At 39.6% G+C, this 18,043-nt stretch overlaps 2 protein-coding genes and 1 pseudogene across 3 annotated transcripts in view; all 3 read right to left on the minus strand.

Moving 5' to 3' along the window:
* LOC103590031 (lanosterol 14-alpha demethylase) overlaps nt 1-2,534 on the minus strand; it is a 22,363-nt gene extending 19,829 nt beyond the window's left edge. The window contains exons 1-2 of one of the 2 annotated variants that reach the window (XM_008572150.1): nt 2,173-2,534; nt 358-456 (exon numbers count right to left, since the gene is read on the minus strand). In XM_008572150.1, the coding sequence (XP_008570372.1) occupies nt 358-456; nt 2,173-2,346 (273 nt within the window). In that variant the 5' untranslated portion in view covers nt 2,347-2,534. The remainder of the gene's footprint in view (nt 1-357; nt 457-2,172) is intronic. The other variant, XM_008572156.1, reaches the window with a different exon arrangement.
* A 4,056-nt stretch (nt 2,535-6,590) lies between these two features.
* Nucleotides 6,591-7,981, minus strand: LOC103590196 (annotated as a pseudogene).
* Nucleotides 7,982-16,321: 8,340 nt separating this feature from the next.
* LRRD1 (leucine-rich repeats and death domain containing 1) overlaps nt 16,322-18,043 on the minus strand; it is a 19,290-nt gene continuing 17,568 nt past the window's right edge. Inside the window, exons 4-5 of the mRNA XM_008572177.1 lie at nt 17,341-17,458; nt 16,322-16,511 (exon numbers count right to left, since the gene is read on the minus strand). Coding sequence (XP_008570399.1) covers nt 16,325-16,511; nt 17,341-17,458 — 305 coding nt within the window. The 3' untranslated portion in view covers nt 16,322-16,324. The remainder of the gene's footprint in view (nt 16,512-17,340; nt 17,459-18,043) is intronic.

Consider the following 18,043-nt stretch of genomic DNA (forward strand, 5'->3'; position numbering starts at 1 on the left):
GGGGGGAGCCGGTCTGTGCGCGGGATCCGAACCCTCGGACGGGAGTGCCGCCGCGCTTCCCAAGCGGCGCACTATCCAGTGCGCCACCGGGCCGGCCCGAACAGTGGTTTTTAAACCATAGTTGCCAGAACTACAGGTTTCCCAGTGGTATCTCAGAGACATGGGAGACACTAAAAGGGTAGATGTCTCCAAGGCCCTTCCATCTCTTAAAATGAACACCTTCAATTTTATATATTTTATATTTCCTATGTGGAGGATAAGCATAAGATTACAATTTTTTTTTCAATGTTCTGCCATTTAAAAGAAAGTTTAAAAAGCACTTATTCAGTTTTTCTTCTAATTATTTGGAAGGCTTACCTTCTCATATGCATTTTCCAGAAATTCAATTGGACTTTTCCCAAATGCTATGGCATGTCCAAGAAATGGAATTGGAGAGAAAATATACGGTGGACTTTTCTGCAAGGAAAAAAAAAATTCAGTTCTCATTTTAAGAGAGAAATCCAGTTTAGTCTCATGACCAAACAATTAAATGAAATTTGCATTACTACTAAAAAAGTTACCAAAAATGAAGTATCAAAAATAACTTAAGAACAGCCAATTGCAAATAGGAGAGTAGCTACAGTAAAAAGAACAGGAACTCAAAACATGGTGCAAGATAAAGGACTATACAAAGACAAAGGCACTGAAATTATAAATGATGGACACTGTCCAGAATATGTCCAATACTTATTGCTGTCTCCAGGCAACTTTTCTAACCGTTAGTAGCAAAAAAACAGAAAAGTCAAACTATAGTTTCTTCACCACTTCTACCACCACTCACAATTTTAGTCCCAGGATCTTGCCTAAAGAAGGTACAGAAAAAGACAAATAGTAACTTGAGATACAGAAAGAAGGGAAATGTTTAAGAAACTACATTTATCAATAAACAGAACACATCTCATGCTTCTTTCACTGAAATGAACTAGATCCACTCATTCTAAAGAGAATATCCTGGTCTCTCTTCAGATTATATAAATCTTTCGCTTTTAACTAAAGAGAGAGTAGATCAGCTCTAGCAGGAACTCTCTAGCACTCATAAAAGGCACTTTTAGATGTCACAATCTGAGACCTGCAGACTACAACAGTAAGTCTCCTGTAAATCAAACTTGCGATGATGAAAAAGGATGAAACTCCTCAGATCTTTGATGGTCTCAAATAGAAAAGAACACAACCTCACAGTACTCCTCAGATAGTAAACAATCTTTAAACACTAAAAGGTACCTTTGTCTTTTCAAAACCAAATACCACTTCTTCAAAAATCCCATGTATAGGAAAAATAATAACTGTCATCATGCCTGTTATGGTTCAAACAAAAATCATTCAAAAGCTACTTGGCCAATAGTTTGTACCTTCCGTTGTCAATAAAAGGGTAATTTTCAGAAACTACTTAGTGTTAACTGTTAAGGGTGCATTCGCCAAACATATTTAGGAAGTTTAAAGCTAGTAGTCAGTAAAGACTGATATTTTATTGGCATCACAGGAAGGCCCTTATCAAAGTCCAGTCACTCCCACTCTACCAAACTGAACATACACTCCCTTTAATCCTGATACAAATCGCCATTAGAGGCAATGCTACAGCCCATAGGACACTGAATCACAGAAAGGCAGCCACCAGGATAACCAACACCAGGGCCGCACCTGCCAATAGCATCCCGTCAGGGCCCCAATCAAGGGCCCCCAAAACACGACGGCGGCTAGCACAGCCACCAGGGCGCTCAGGCAAGCTACTAGGGCCCACCAGTGCCGCGGCCAGCTCAGCCATCACTACGACCACAAACGCGGCAAACACGACCCCGGCCAGGACCAGGCATGCGGCCACGACCAATTCCAGAATCGCGGCGCCCAGCGCAGCCCCGAGCACCGAGGCCAGCAAGGCAGCGGTGATCGCGACCGCCAGTGCCACCAGCAGCAGTGCCGCCGCCGCGGCCACCACCCTGGCCAACTCGTCCGCCACCACGCCTACACCAAGCACCGCCACGGTAACGACCGTCGGCGCCAGGACCCGGGACGCGGCCGCCTCCCGAGCCCGCCAGCCCGGCCATACAGCAGGTCATTGCTGCAGACACCACCCACGCTGGCCCTTCCGCCACCTTGGCCGCCGCGTCCACGCCCGGACCCCGGGAGTGCACGTACCGCCCCGGCAGGCAGCTGGACCAGGTGGCTGAGGGCGAGTCGGAGCAGGTAGACCAAGCTGAGGGTGAAGGCGCAGGCGATCAGCAGTTTGGACAGGAGGTTGCCGCCTGTCACCTGCTCCATCGCCTGCCCCAGCACCGACCCGCCCGCCTGCAGTAAACCCAGCAACACCATCCCGGCCGCCGCTGCCACTTCACTCCGCTGGAGACACTGGAGGCCGAGGTCGCCACCTCCCCTCCGAATCGACGGAGCGAGAGAGGATAGCAGATGGGAATCCAGAAGCGGCCCCGGCCCCCAGGTCTCTTGCTAACCCCAGTCCCAGCCCCACCCCCGGCTTCGCCGCGCGCCACCCTGTACGTCACAGGATGGGGCGGGGCCTGCCGCTGGCCACGCCTTCAATAGCATATCACCTCACCAAGGTCTCCTTACGCCGTAAAAAGGACCTAAGAAAGAGGGCTGCGTTTGTGGCACAAGTGGTACAGGGACGAGAAAGAGCATGCCTTAAGAGGCGATCATCCCCTGAGAATCGCGGGCCACCGATCCTGTGTGGCTGGGATGCGGCGCCAGGACACGGTGTCGGAGTGCCGGGCGGAAGGATTTCAGGGCGAGGCTTGCGGCGGACAGACCGGCAGCTGCCAGTGCGGAGCGCTCTGTGATTGCACCGTGCTCGCCTGAGGTGATGTCGGCCTATGTAGCGTCAGCGCGACGGGTGGCGTGAGCGCCGCCTCCTGCCTGGGCGCCGACTGGCTGCACCTGAGCATGTTTAGAAGTCACGTCCTGGGAACTTCGGGATACATCCCAAAATAAGCCGTCCGTGCTCCGAGCCGTGAGAAGAGGTCGTGCGAAACGCCGACCACGCACTAAAGGGTGGGACAAGGAGCTCAGCCCCATCTCACCCCAGTTAACAGCTATTAATTACGACCATAAAGTTAGTAAATGTTGGTTACAAGGTATGTTGGGTTAAACAGGTTTTCCAAAATAAATGTAGCGGTTATAGGACGTCGTGAGCTATGTGAGGCCACATTCCCCAAGAACGCCACTTAGTCTGAGGGTTTAGCAGCCAGAAAAATTTCGAAGTGGGTGTTCAGTCCTACAGCCATTATCAGCCTGATCTTATTCACTCCTGTGGCTTCAAATAAGCGTCTCCTATCAGATGGTTACCAAATTTAACCCTCCTTCCAGATTCATTTATTTAAGAGCTAGGTGTTGGGCTAAGCCTGGGAATACAGCTGTGAATGAGACAAAAAAAAAAACAGCAAGGCCCTCGAGGAATGAGTAGGAATATCCATTTGCCTGCCAGACACCTCTCCCTAGAGATCTAGCCATCTTAGAGTCAATAAATCCTAAACTAAACTCATTATCTCTTCCCACCCCTCTGCCAACCTGCCTCTCCTGTAATGCCTGTATAGAAAGGGCACCACTATGCGCTTTGTTGTCCTCTTTTATGCCTCACATCTAATCAGTCACCAGATCCTGTAATTCCACCACCTCCACCACCGTAAAAGTTTCTCCACTCCTATTGCCATTGCCTTAGGTAAGGCCCTCACCATATCTTGCATGCTTTGCTACAACAATGTCCTACATAGTCTTCTTACTTGAATCACTAAAGCTATGAAGATGAACTTGAGAACAGGGATTATGGTTTGTTTTTATATTCTGAGTTTATCCTAATACCTATCACAGCAGTCCTCAAAGTATGATCCATGGCCCTCTGGAGGTCCCTGAGACTATCAGAGTATGCAAAGTCAACGACCATATGTTAATACTGGTCTTTATACTGTTATTTGCTTTTTTACTGCTGAACTGTACCCTGATGGTGCAAAAATCAATGGTAAATAAAACTTTTGGGGTCTTAGCACAAATCAAAGGCAGTGGCACCAACTGGTTAGTAGTTGTTATTCTTCACTGCCATGCACTTGCATTAAAAAAGGAAAGGGGAAAAAAGCCAGTTTCACTTAAAATTTTCAATGAAATTGTGAACATTAATTATATTAAATCTCAACCATTGAGTACATGTATTTTTAACTAGCTGCCTTTTTTCATAGAGTAGCATTTTTACTTGAAAAGACGACTGAGAGACAAACTATAGTAAATCAGATTTGGGTATCTGACAGACATTTTCTTGAAAATGAACAAAGTCAGCCTGTCCTTTCCCGTCAAGGAAAACAACTGACAGTATTTGTTGTTATTGATAGAATTCAAGCTTTCAAATAAAAATTAAAAGTTTTGGAAAACTTGTATCTACCTGTATTAGTCCATTTTGTGTTGCTATAACAGAAATACCTGAGACTGGGAAATTTATAAAAAAACAGAGGTTTATTTGGCTTACAATTCTGGGACAGCTGCATCTGGCATGGGCCTCAGGCTGCTTCTACTCATGGCAGAAAGCAACCAACAGCCAGCAATGGGTACAAGCAGATCACATGGCAAGAGGAAGCAAGAAAGAGAGAGAGGAGGTGCCAGGATCTTTTTAACCAACCAGCTCTTGCAGGAACTAATAGAGCGAGAACTCACTCATTAATCCCCTCTCCCCTAGAGAGAGCATTAATCCATTCATGAGGGATCTGTCCCTGTGACTCAAACAGCTTCCAACACTGCCACATTGGGGATCAAATTTCCACATGAGTTTTGGAGGGGACACACATCCAAACTCAAATCACTAAACTTGAAGTCTCCTCAATTCTTGAGAGTTTTCTTTTTTAGGTACTGACCAGTAGAGAGTTTGACCCTGGGACCTTGGTGTTATCAGCACCATGCTCTAACCAACTGAGCTAACTGGCCAGCCCCCTTGAGCACTTTCTACAGAGAAAATTTTAGAAACAAATGGATTTTGTATAATTAAATGTGTCAACACATGGAAAATTTGCACAATTCAATGAAACATTATTTTCAGATTATTGGTGCATGATGTTACAAAATCTATTCAAAGTACAAGTTAGGCCAATGAATTTTCATATGACAGAACACGAAAAGCTCACTGATGTGGATTCACATTCTACATTTTAACTAACCTTTAAGACACTATCACTTGTAAAGAAAGTTATTCATAATTATCTGGAGAGGCTAATAAAATATTCCTCCCTTTTCCAAACATACATCTGTGTGAAGCCAGATTTTCCTAATATACTTCAAGACAATATAGATAGCATAACAGATTGAATACAGAAGCAGATAATAACTGTGGTTTTTCAGTTAGTTTACTCTGTTTAAATTGCTCATTCTTTCAGTAAATTTCCATTTATCATGAAGAGGTATTGCATTTTGACAAATGCCTTTCCTGTGTCTATTGAGATGAGCAAGTGGATTTTGTTCTTTACTTAGTAGACCTGTCATATTCCTTAGCTGATTTTTAGATGTTGAACCAACCTTTTATTCCTAGGATAAATCCCACTTGGTCATAGAATATAATTCTTTTTATATGTTGCTGGATTTGATTTGCTAATACAGCAAATCCTTGAACAACACAGGGTTGAACTGCATGGGTCCACTTATATGTGGATTTTTTTCAATAAATAAAATATTTTTGGTTAGGTATGTCATGAATGCATGCAACCAAATGGTTAAGTAGCCTACTACTTAACCAAACAGTGACGCAGCCTACCAGTAGGCTATTAGTAGGTAAGTATTTAACTGTTATATTTAAGCAGTAATTGTACTTTACTATATTAATTAAACTTATTGTACTTTACTATATTAATTAAAGATACACACACACTCCTGCAGGACTTGGGGAACACAGTAGCCTGTAACCCCAGAGTTGTTTATGGGTCAAATGTATTTTGAGGGTTTTTGCATCTATAGGCATGAGGGATATTGATCTGCAGTTTTCTTTTCTTGTGATGTGTTTGTAGGATTTTGGTATCAGAGTAATAATACTAGCCTCATAGACTAAATTGGGAAATGTTCCCTCCTTTTCTGTTTTTTTGGAAGGGTTTGTGAAGAATTGGTATTTGTTCTTTAAATGTTTATTAGAATTCACCAATGAAGCTATCTGGATCTGGGGCTTTGTTTTCTGTAGGTAGTTTTGATTACTAATTCAACTTCTTTACATGTTATAAGTCTATTCAAATATTCTGTTTCTTTGTCAGTTGCCTTTCTAGAGTTTGGCATTTCATCTGAAGTTATCCTATTTGTTGTCATAGAGTTTTAGTATTCTCTTATAATCCTTTTATTTTTCTCAAGTCAGTAGTAATTTCCCCTTTTTCCTGATTTTAGCACTCTGAGTCTTCTTTTTTTCTTTTCAGTGTAGCTAAAGGTTTGTCAATTTTGTTGATCTTTCTGAAAAAGTGACCCATGGTTTATTGAGTTTCTTTATTTTTTTTTTCAATAGAGGTCTTTTATTGCATAATTAAAACATCACAAATAGGTCTTAGGAATCAACTAGCATCTTGTTTCTGTAGCTGGAAAACTCTTAGATCTTACTCATCAGCCTGCTGAACTGTTCCTTTTTCAGAGACACAGATACAGTCCCCCAAATTTCTGATATCCCTGTTTTTAACTGTTGTGGTTTGCTGAATTAAAGCAGCTGGATTTGAAACTATTTCTATGTTGTTTCCTTCGAGATTTTACTCATCTTTCTGGGCTTGAGATACTAATAAGCAACACCTGTCCTCATCCAACCCCTGTGGATATATTTTTTTACCCAAAAAACTTCAGATTTCAACAAGAGCCCCATTCTCCTGAATGATGTTGATGGGGAAGTGAGCATACCCAGACTTCATCTTGTAGTGGAAGCCCAGCATAACACCCTTGATCATGTTCTATACGTGACTACAGGTAGTGGACTACAGATAGTATGAACAGTGGCCAGTTCCTTTTTACTTCCCCACCATAAGTCAGCCTGGAGCCTCTTCTTTTTCTTTCCAAGGAGACTGAGTTCTACATTGATGTGATTTAAGTTGCTCCACAGGGTTTCTCTGGGGCCCTTCATAATAATTATGCATCCTTTCAGAGTGATGTCAACATTTTCTGGAATGTCAACAGTCTAATTGCTGAGAGTGGTGGTTGTTCTTATAGCAGACAGCCAAAAAAAAAAAAAACTGTTGAATTTCTTTATTATTTTGCTATTGTCTATTTCATTTATCTCTAATCTTTATTATTTTCTTCCTTCTCTCCTTGCTTTCAATTTAGTTTATCCTTTTTCCCCAGTGTACTTTGTTTTCTTTTCCATTAAGGTGGAATCTGGGCCGGCCCGGTGGCGCACTGCTACAGTGCGCCGCTTGGGAGCACGGTGGCACTCCTGCCGAGGGTTCGGATCCCACATACAGACCGGTTCCCACTCACTGGCTGAGCGAGGTGTGGGCGCAACACCGAGGGTTGCGATCCCGTTGCCGGTCCCGGCCCAGTACGGGCGCGACACAGAGGGTTGCGATCCGTTGCCGGACACAAAAAAAGGAAGAAAAAAAAAAAAAAAGGGGGAATCTTGGGTTATTGATTTGAGAAATTCTTCTGTTTAAATGTAGACATTTGAGCTATAAATTAACGTTATAGAACCAGTAATGTTCTGTAACATTAAAGAACCAGCAATGTTTCAAACAAAAAAGCCACTTAGAAAACATAATTTTTCTTCATCAGTTCATTCAGTCTCATGTAATTAATTCTTGTTCAGCTTGATATTGGGTTTGCAGTTTCATGAAACAACCAGTTTCTTCATTAGAGTTCTGGAAATTCTTACCCAGTTCAAAGGTATGATCTTTAAGTTAGAAACCAATACTTGTTAGAGTCCTTTTCACGAATCTCCTTGAAGACGAAACACTTTAGGGTTATAGTTGTTTGCAACAGCTTTCTGGACGTCAGAGTAAAACGACATCATCTGTGGATGATAGGACTTAAAATGGCCCTGGTTAAAGATCTGAAGAGAGTTCATTATAATGTAACTTACAAGGAAATTTTGTTATTTCTGTGACATACAACATTTCAACACAATAACAGAAATTATATCTGATAATGATATACCAGGATATATCAGATTTTTAGGAATTTCATATAGTTTCTCAATAACATATTCCTATACAAAAATACTATCTACCCAGAATTCTATACCCAGAAAGAAATGCCTTACAAAATAAAGGCAAAATAAAGAATTTTTCAAGCAAGCAAAAACTGAGTGAATTTATTGCCATCATTCCTGCAGTACAAGAAATGTTAAAGAAACCTCTTTAATATTTTTTAAATGGAAATTTGGATCTACACAAAGAGATGAAAAGCATTGAAAATAGTATAGAGTAAATTTTAAAACACTTTTTCTTATTTTTAAAATCACTTTAAAAGATAACCGACTAATGCAAAATAATAGTAACATTCTGGGGGATTTATAACATGTAGAAGCAAACTATGTGGTGGCAACAGTACAAAGTATTGGAGGAGGAAAATGAAGCAATATTGCAAGGTTCTTTCTACACGTGAAGTGATTTAATATTATTCGAAGGTCAACTTCAACATGTTAAAGATGTATGGTCATGCATAGAGAGAAAAAGAGATGGAGCATACCAAAAAGATGGAAAAATACATGTGAGACACAGTGAAATATCTAATATACATCCAAGAGGAAAGGAAAGTGAGAATGGAACTGAGACAATATTTGCAGAGATAATGATTGAGAAATTTCCAAAACTGAAGACACCAAGAAATGGTTGAAAGACACCAAGCCATGAATTCAAGAAGCTTTGTGAACTCCAAACAAGATGAATAAATAGAGAACCACAGAGAGGATCATCATAGAAAAGCTGATGAAAACAAATGACAAAGAAAAAAATCTTTAAAACATAAATAATCTTAAGAGCAAAAAGACATGGTACTTTCTGAGGAGCAACAATAAAATTATCTATGGGGACTTTCTGACAGAAACAATTGAAACCATAAGACAATGTAATGACTTCATTCAAGTGGCAAAAGGAAGTAACTAGATTCTATGCTCAATGAAAATATTCTTCAAAAATGGTGAAATTAAGCTATTTTTGGCCAAATATAGCTGAGCAAATTCACCATGAGTAGACTTGGATTAAAATAAATATTTAAGGAAATTCTTTAGGAAAAAGCAATACAATTCTAGAGAGAAGGGCAGAATTGCAGGAAAGAATGAAGAACACTGGGAAAAATAATTGTGTGGGTATATATAAAAATATTTACTGTAAAAACAATAATATCTTGTCATTTTAAAAAATATGTAGAATTAAAATGCATGATAACACAACAGGTGAGAGGAGTGCAAAACTTTGATTAAGGAGTTTTAGATCCTAGAATGGTAAGGAAATTGGCAAAAGTAACAATGTATACTTTGCTATATGTATGTAGTAACCTCTAAGGTAACTTCTAAAAGAATAGAAAGAATATATAACTAGCAAGTTCATAGAAGGAAAAATAGATTTTTTGTTCTATTCAAATGAAAGTAGATGGAGAAAAACAAAACAGGTGAGTCAAATAGAAAACATACAAATATAGTAAAATAGTAGATATAAAACTAAATATAGCTTGTTCAGCCCATTCTCCCATGTGATACCCTGTGTTGCTCTAGAGAGCCACGCCAAGGAGAAGGCCCTCACAAGATGTATTCCCTGGAATCCCCAGGCTCCACACTGTAAGAAATAAATTTCATTTATTTATAAATTTAAAACAACAACAACAAATGAAAAAGATTGGGTGATGGCAGCAAAAATGGCAGGGTCAGAAGTTTCTAAAATTCTCCCTCCAGGGCTGTCGGGTTAACTCAGTTGGTTAGAGTGGTGTTAAAACACCAAAGTCAAGGGTTTGGATCCCCCTACTGCCAGCTGCCAAAAAAAGAAAAAAAAAAATTCTCCCCTCCATAACAGCAACAAGAAAACTCACCCCCCCCAAAAAAAAAAAAATCAAAATCAACTTTTCCAGAACTCTGAAGAATAACCAAAAGCTTACAACAATTCAGTAAGCATTTATTCAAGAAAAACAGCTGTATCTTGTTAAGCACAGCAAGCATAGTGGCATTTTAACTTAGCCTATTCTCATCTCCTCCACCTCTCCAATTCTGCAGTAAATTTGAAAACTAACTGCATACATTCACAAGTGAACACCAGCAACTTCGCAGCTACTGGAGAGAGCAGAGGGATTTATATAGATGTAATTTCTATGCATATAGATTTACATAGGTGTAAGTCTTTGTGACCTTGGATTAAGCAATGTTTTCTTAAATATGACACATAAAGCACAAGCCACAAAAAAGTAGATAGGGCTGGCTGGTTTAGTTCACTTGGTTAGAGTACATTGTTATAACACCAAGGTCAAGGGTTTGGATCCCCATACCAGCCAGCTGCCCCCCCAAAAAGTAAATAAAACAAAAAAAGTAGATAAATTGGACAGCATCAAAAATTAAAAATTTATGCTTCAAGAAAGTGAAATGGCAACCCACAGATTGAAAGAAATTTTTGCAAATCATATATCTGCTAAGGGACTTGTACCTAAAATATAAAAACAGCTATTACAACTCAATAATAAAAAGGCACATAACCCAATTAAAAAATAAGGAAAGGATTTGAATATATATTTCTCTAAAGAAGATATACAAATGGGCAATAAACACATGAAAAGATGCTCAATATCTCCTATAGTTTTTCCTCCAAAGCTCATGTTGAACTTAATACCCAATATGGTGTTTGAAAGGTGAGACCTTTAAGAGGGTTGTGAGGACCATGCTCTCATGAATGGATTAATGAATTAATAGGTTAATAGTCTGATGGGTTATCAGGGACTAGACTAGGGGCTTCATAGGGAGAGGAAGTAAGCATGCGGAAACACTCTCGTTCAGCCTCTCACCATCTGATTTTTTTTTTTTTTCTTTTTGTCCTTTTTGTGACCGGTTAGGGGATCGCAACCCTTGGCTTGGTGTCATCCTCACCGCGCTCAGCCAGTGAGCGCACCGGCCATCCTTATATGGGATCCAAACCCGCGGCGGGAGTGCCACTGCGCTCCCAAGCGCCGCACTCTCCCGAGTGCGCCACGGGGCCGGCCCTCACCATCTGATATTTTTCATCACCATGCAACTCTGCAGAGTGTCCCCACCAAGAAGAAGGTCCTCACCAGATTCACCCTCTTGACTGTGGACTTCCCAGCTACCAAAACTGTAAGAAATAAATCCTGTTTCTTTATAAATTACCCAGTTTCAGGTCTTCTGTTATAAGCATCAGAAAACTGACTAACATAATACCATTAGCCCTGAAGTAAATGCAAATCAAAACCACAATGAGATACCACTAAGATATGCATAATAAAAAATAATGATAATAACAAGGGTTGGAGAGTATGTGAAGAGATTGGAATCCTCATACACTGCTGGTGGGAATATAAATTAGTTCACTGTGAAAAGCAGTTTAGTGGTTCCTAAAAAGTTAAACATAGAGTTCCCATATGACTTAGGAACTCAACTCCTAGATATATACCCAAAAGAATTTTTAAAAGGTGTTTAAACAAAAACTAATACGCTAATGTTTATAGCAACCAAAAGATGGAAACAACCAAATGTTCATCAACTGATGAGTGAATAAATAAATGTGGTATATCCATACAATGGACTATTAGCCATAAAAAGGAATGAAATACTAATACATACTCCAACATGAATAAACCTTAAAAAACACTATACTAAGTAAAAGGAGCTACACAGGAGACCACGTAGTGTGTGATTCTGTTTATATGAAATATCCAGAATAGGCAAATCCACAAAGACAGAAAGCAGATTAGTGGTTAACAGGTACTGAGTTAGTGGTTCACATCAATATCTTAGAAATTGATGTCTGGATCCTAAAAAATTCCCATCAATAATTTCTTGAATAGTTATGTTTTGTTTTTTAATCAGTGGATGGAAGGGCAAATGAGAGTGACTGCTAATGGGTATGGGTTTTGTTTTGTTTTTTTGAGTAATGAAAATATTCTAGGATTAGATAATGGTGATTACACAACCTTTTGAATATACTTAAACCCACTGAATTGTACACTTTAAAACGGTGAATTTTAGGGCCAGCCCGTGCCTCACTTGGGAGAATTTGGTGCTGATAACACCAAGGCCACAAGTTCGGATCCCTACATAGGGATGGCTGGTTAGCTCACTTGGGAGAGCGTGGTGCTGACAGCACCAAGTCAAGGGTTAAGATCCCCTTACCAGTCATCTTTTTTAAAAAGAAGGGTGAATTTTATGGCATGTGAATATATCTGAAAAAAATCCAAATATATCAGTTATTACATAAAATGTAAATGGTTTAAATGCTCCAATCAAAAGGCTAAAAATGTCCACTGATTAAAAAACAAAATGTAACTATACAAGAAATTGTTGATGGGAATTTTTCACGTTCTAGACATCAATCTACAAGATATTGATATGAACTGCTGTAGTGGATTGAATTATGTTCCCCCAAAATTCATTGAAGCTTGAATTGTTTCCCCCACATTTTATGTATTAGAAACTTAGCCCCCACTGTGATGGTTAGGAGGGTGGAAAATCCTATTATGGGGCCGGCCCGGTGGCGCACTGGATAGTGCGCCGCTTGGGAAGCGCGGCGGCGCTCCCGTCCGAGGGTTCGGATCCCACATACAGACCGGTTCCCGCTCACTGGCTGAGCGAGGCGCGGGAGCAACACCGAGGTTTGCAATCCCGTTGCCGGTCCCCGGTCCGGTCCGGGGGCAACACTGAGGGTTGCGATCCGTTGCCGGACACGGAAAAAAGACAAAAAAAAAAAAAGAAAATCCTATTATGGTAATTGAAAGGTGGAGCCTTAAAGAGATGATTGGATTGTAGGGCTGTGCCTAGTGAATGGATTAAAAATGGTGGTCATGTGTGTGGTTCTGAGGGCTTTAAAAGAAGGGCAGAGTCTGTCTTGCTCTCTCTGCTCTCTCTGCTTCCACCATCTTGCAGTGGCAGACCCTGGGTCACTGTTGCCACCACCAGATGGATTTTGGACTTCCCAGCCTCAGAAACTGTAAGCAATAAATTTTGTTTTCTTATAAATTACCCAGTTCCACGTATTTTGTTATAAGCAACACAAAACGGACTAATACAACTACTAACTCAAGACCATCAAAAATAGGAAGAGGGGGGCCGGCCCGGTGGCACACGCTTGGGAGCACGGCGGCGCTCCTGCCAAGGGTTCGGATCCCATGTGGAGACCGGTTCCCACTCACTGGCTGAGCAAGGTGCGGGCGCAACACTGAGGGTTGCGATCCCGTTACAGTCAGTAAAAAAGACAAAAAGGAATTAAAAAAAAAAAAAAAAAGGAAGAGGGGAAGACTGGTTTCAAGGAAGTTGGATTCTGTTATGCCCAGTAGAAACATACATTTAACTACAGTATTTAACATGGCTGCTGTATTACAGATTTAAATTTCAACTGTCATAGCTTTTATATACTCAGTCTTTTTATTATGTTTTGCTCTAACATACAAAATTGCTTTTATTCTTTCATTACTAATTTTATAAATATTACTAATATATATTTTATATCATAAACATATGATATAATATCATAATATATATTTTTAGAATATATATTATGATATAGGCTCTCAGAACTGTTATTTTCAAGATATATTTGTAATTCCATTTCAAATTTCATCTTTGCTCAAAGATTTGATTCTCAGGGAGAGGGGAATGTTTATGACCTGTGTTGAGTCTTGTAAGAGATGCATGGAAATTAGCCAGAGGAAGTAGGTACTCAGAGACAAGGAAATCATGCCCCATGCAGAAAGAATAGCAAATGCAAAAGAGAGAGGTGAGAGTTCATAGCACATTTTAGGAATTTTAAATAGCTTAGCTTGAGAATAACAAGAGAACAACAAGGGAAAGTATGGAGAGATTTACGTTAGAGAATAAGTAAAGATTTTTTTTAGATAAAAAAATATACTTACAAAATATTTCTTCTTTTAATAATACTATAGTTAATAATATTGTATAGTAGAAATGTGCTAAGACAGTAGGTTTTAGGTGCTCTTAACACACATACACAGAAGTAACTGTGAGGTGATGGATATGTTACTTTGCTTGATTGTAGTAATCATTTCACTATGCATATGCAAACCAAAACATCATGTTATATGCCTTAAATATAGACAATAAAAATATAATAAAATTTTCAAATATTAAAAAAAGATTTTTTAATCAGGAGGAGGAGATGGTTAGATCTGTGTTTTTAAAAAATAAGTCTGGTAGCAATGCACTGTGTCGTTTAGGTGAGTCTATAGGCTAAGATATTTGTTTAAGAGCTATTGTAGCATTTTGACAAGAGCAATTTGATAAGGACTGGGCACTTTCATGGTTCTAATGTTACCCAGCTCTCTTCTCTCTCTCTCTGACTTTAGATCAAGGTTTCATCTTAAGTCTGATATAAATTGACCTCTGAAGGAAGATGTAGAGAAGCTTAGGGTCTTAAATTTGCTCATCTGTAACGTGAGAAGACAGACTTTGCTAGACAATGTCCAAGGTCCTTCCCACTTTAACGTTCTATTTTTTCTTTTTTGGTGGTTGTCCAGTAGGGGATCCAAGCCCTTAGACCTTGGTGTTACAAGGCAGAATTCTAACCAACTGAGCTAACCAGCCAGCCCCCACTTTGCTGTTTTATTAAAGTACCTTGCCTTCAGTGGAGAACACTAACAGCTGTTATTAAACCAATATAAACCCAAAGGTATGCTTGTCCCTATGGAAACAGTTTAAAAATAAGAAAGGATTAGAGATGTAGGCTTTATAGTTGTTGAACCAATATTTCAGGTTGCACTTACAAAATAACAACAATATATATTGCTTAAATTCCAACCTGCAAAATAAATTCCTTTCTTTAATTTAGTTTGACTGGTCTCACATAGAAAATTATTTTTTTTTTTATTTCTTTTTTTTTTTTTGATGGCTGGCCAGTACAGGGAACAAAACCCTGGACCTTGATGTTAAAAATTATTTTTTAAAGTAACAAAAACCATATGTCTACAATATTCTTAACCACCTGTATTAGGTCTCTTTTCATTCAAAGTTATAAAAACCCAAATCACAATAGCTTAAGTGAAAAGTTCAGAAGTACAAGTGTAGTTAGCTTCAGACATGGCTGGATTTGGGGCTCAAACGTTATAGTCATGATTCCCTCTGCATTCAGTTTCGGACAGACTACCAAAAGCTGTGCATGATATACGAAGACTCCAAGACTTATAACCTACCAGCAGAAAGAGTGCATTTTCCCCATTAGCTCTGCAGAAAGGTCCAAGGGAAACTTTATGGCCTGGCTTGATTTAAATGGCTTTCCTTGAGTCAATCACTATGAATTTAAGTGGATAGAATAACTAGATGCTAGTGGCTGCAGGGGAGAGGGAAGAGGGTTGCATATGACAAGGTCGCCTCCACTTAAAATATATGCATTGCATTCTCTCTATGAAAGAGGGTTGCTGATAGCAGAAGAAAGGGAGAAACACACATGACAGGCAAGACAACAGATGGGCACTCTACCAATCCTGTCTGGACACTCATTAGAAAATTGCTGGCCCTGCCCCCAGTTTATATTTAACAAGTTATCCTATTCCTAACGGAGAAACAGTAGGGATGGTCTATTTGTTTCTGTTTTAAAGCCAGCATCTAAAAAGAAACAGCTTTCTAACTCCAATGAAAGTCACTAATAGCCTCATTACCTATAAATCTTGGGCTATATGAAAGCATTATATAATGGAAAAATTTTAATTGAATTATTTTCAAATTCAATATCATCATTTCAAGGCAACTGAACAAATGAACAAAAGAACGTCTATCCTGGGCCGGCCCGGTGGCGCACTGGATAGTGCGCCGCTTGGGAAGCGCGGCGGCGCTCCCGTCCGAGGGTTCGGATCCCACGTGCAGACCAGCTCCCGCTCACTGGCTGAGCTCGGCGTGGGAGCAACGCCGAGGCTTGCGATCCCGTTGCCGGTCCCCGGTCCGGTACGGGGGCAACACTGAGGGTTGCAATCCGTTGCCAGACACGGAAAAAAGACAAAAAAAAAAAAAGAACGTCTCTCCTTTTATGATAACATTAGAGTGCTGGTCATAAATTGTTATCATCTCTTAGGAATGCATGAAAAAAGACATGACATGTATCTCTTGTGTGATAAAAGTGAAGTGAGATGGATCAAAAATACATCTTTATATAAGTGCATCATAAGTTTTCAGTTTTTATTATTGATCCATTGGTTAGAATTTAATTGAACGTGTAAAGAGATTTAAAGCTGTTATTTTGTCCATGATTTCATATGCTCCTATCATGGTTAGTGCCCGAATTAGTCGGTCTTTTAAAGCAGTAGCACTTATTGATAAGTTGGAACTTTCCGTTTTCCATGTAACAAGTGCTTGGTGGACTCTTTCCCTTAATGAAACAGTGCTGAAAAAATTTAAAATAATAATTACTTTAATTATCAATTAAGAACATTGTTTTAAACTACTTAAATATTGTATATCTAAGATTTCAAACCAATTTACCAGATTGAAGTGAGGATAAAATTAATTGGTGAAGAGAATCTATGTAAAAAGTTTAGTACAGAGTTTGGCACATAGAAAGTGAATGTTAGCTCCATCCCATCCCTTATTTCCTTATAGAAAAGAAATAATTTAATTTACATTCAATTCTCAAGACCTCACAATAATTGTGGATCATTTACTATAAATCAGTTCATTAGGACTACTCTACTACATACTTTACAGTTGACTTCATTTGATTCTCATGGCAACTCTCTTAGGTAAGTATACCCATTTTACCAGTGAAGAAACTGAGGCACAAAGCAGTTAAAAGACTTGCCCAAGGTCACAAAGCCAGCTGGGATTAAAAGCCAAGTAGTTAGTCTTCGAGCCCATGCTCTTTACTTACGCTATATGGCCTCCCACCGTGGATCACAAATATGTAATAAACTAAAATCATAGGCCGGCCCGTGGCTCACTCGGTAGAGTGCGGTGCTGATAACACCAAGGCCACGGGTTCGGATCCTATATAGGGATGGCCGGTTTGCTCACTGGCTGAGCGTGGTGCTGACAACACCAAGCCAAGGGTTGAGATCCCCTTACCGGTCATCTTTTAAAAAAATAAATAAATAAAATCAGTCTTCTACAGCAAATTAGAGTTTATGTTAATATGAATATTTCGAAACCATATAATGTCAATATGATATAAATCAAAATATAAGAATAAACTTGCACCAAATGTTGCTCATACATACCTCTTTGTAGGCGTATCAGTTTCTGAATTTGCCAGGTTTAGTTTTTGACGCAAAAATTCAAAATTTGTTTCAGTGATGTTTTTGGCAACTATTTTGAATATCTTCTCTAAGATTTTCTCTGTATTACAATATGGAAGAAAATTTGAGTTATCTCTTTTGAAAAATATACTCTATTTTCAGTTAATATTATATCCAGGTTTCTTAGTCCTGTGCTTCTATCAAATGTACATGTCAAGTAAAATTGAAATGACAACACGTGTCTAATATATGAACTGACATTTGAGCCATTTGTTCCATTTCTTTTAAAATCTGAAAAATTCCACAATTTAAAATGGCTGTTTAGGGCCGGCCTGGTGGCGCACTGGATAGTGTGCCGCTTGGGAAGCGCGGAGGCGCTCCCGTCCGAGGGTTCGGATCCCATGTACAGACCGGTTCCCGCTCACTGGCTGAGCGAGGCGCGGGAGCAACGCCGAGGCTTGCGATCCCGTTGCCGGTCCCCGGTCCGGTACGGGGGCAACACTGAGGGTTGCGATCCGTTGCCGGACACGGAAAAAAGATAAAAGACAAAAAATAAAAAAAATAAAAAATAAAAAAAAATAAAAAAAAATAAAATGGCTGTTTAAAAGGATATTATAAGCAACTTCAAAGTTGTTTCCAAACTCTGCCTCTTTTTTTTTTTTTTTTTTTTTTTTGTTTTTTTTTT

Source organism: Galeopterus variegatus, unplaced genomic scaffold (assembly GCF_000696425.1).
Source record: "Galeopterus variegatus unplaced genomic scaffold, G_variegatus-3.0.2 Scaffold46, whole genome shotgun sequence".
NCBI lineage: Eukaryota > Metazoa > Chordata > Mammalia > Dermoptera > Cynocephalidae > Galeopterus > Galeopterus variegatus.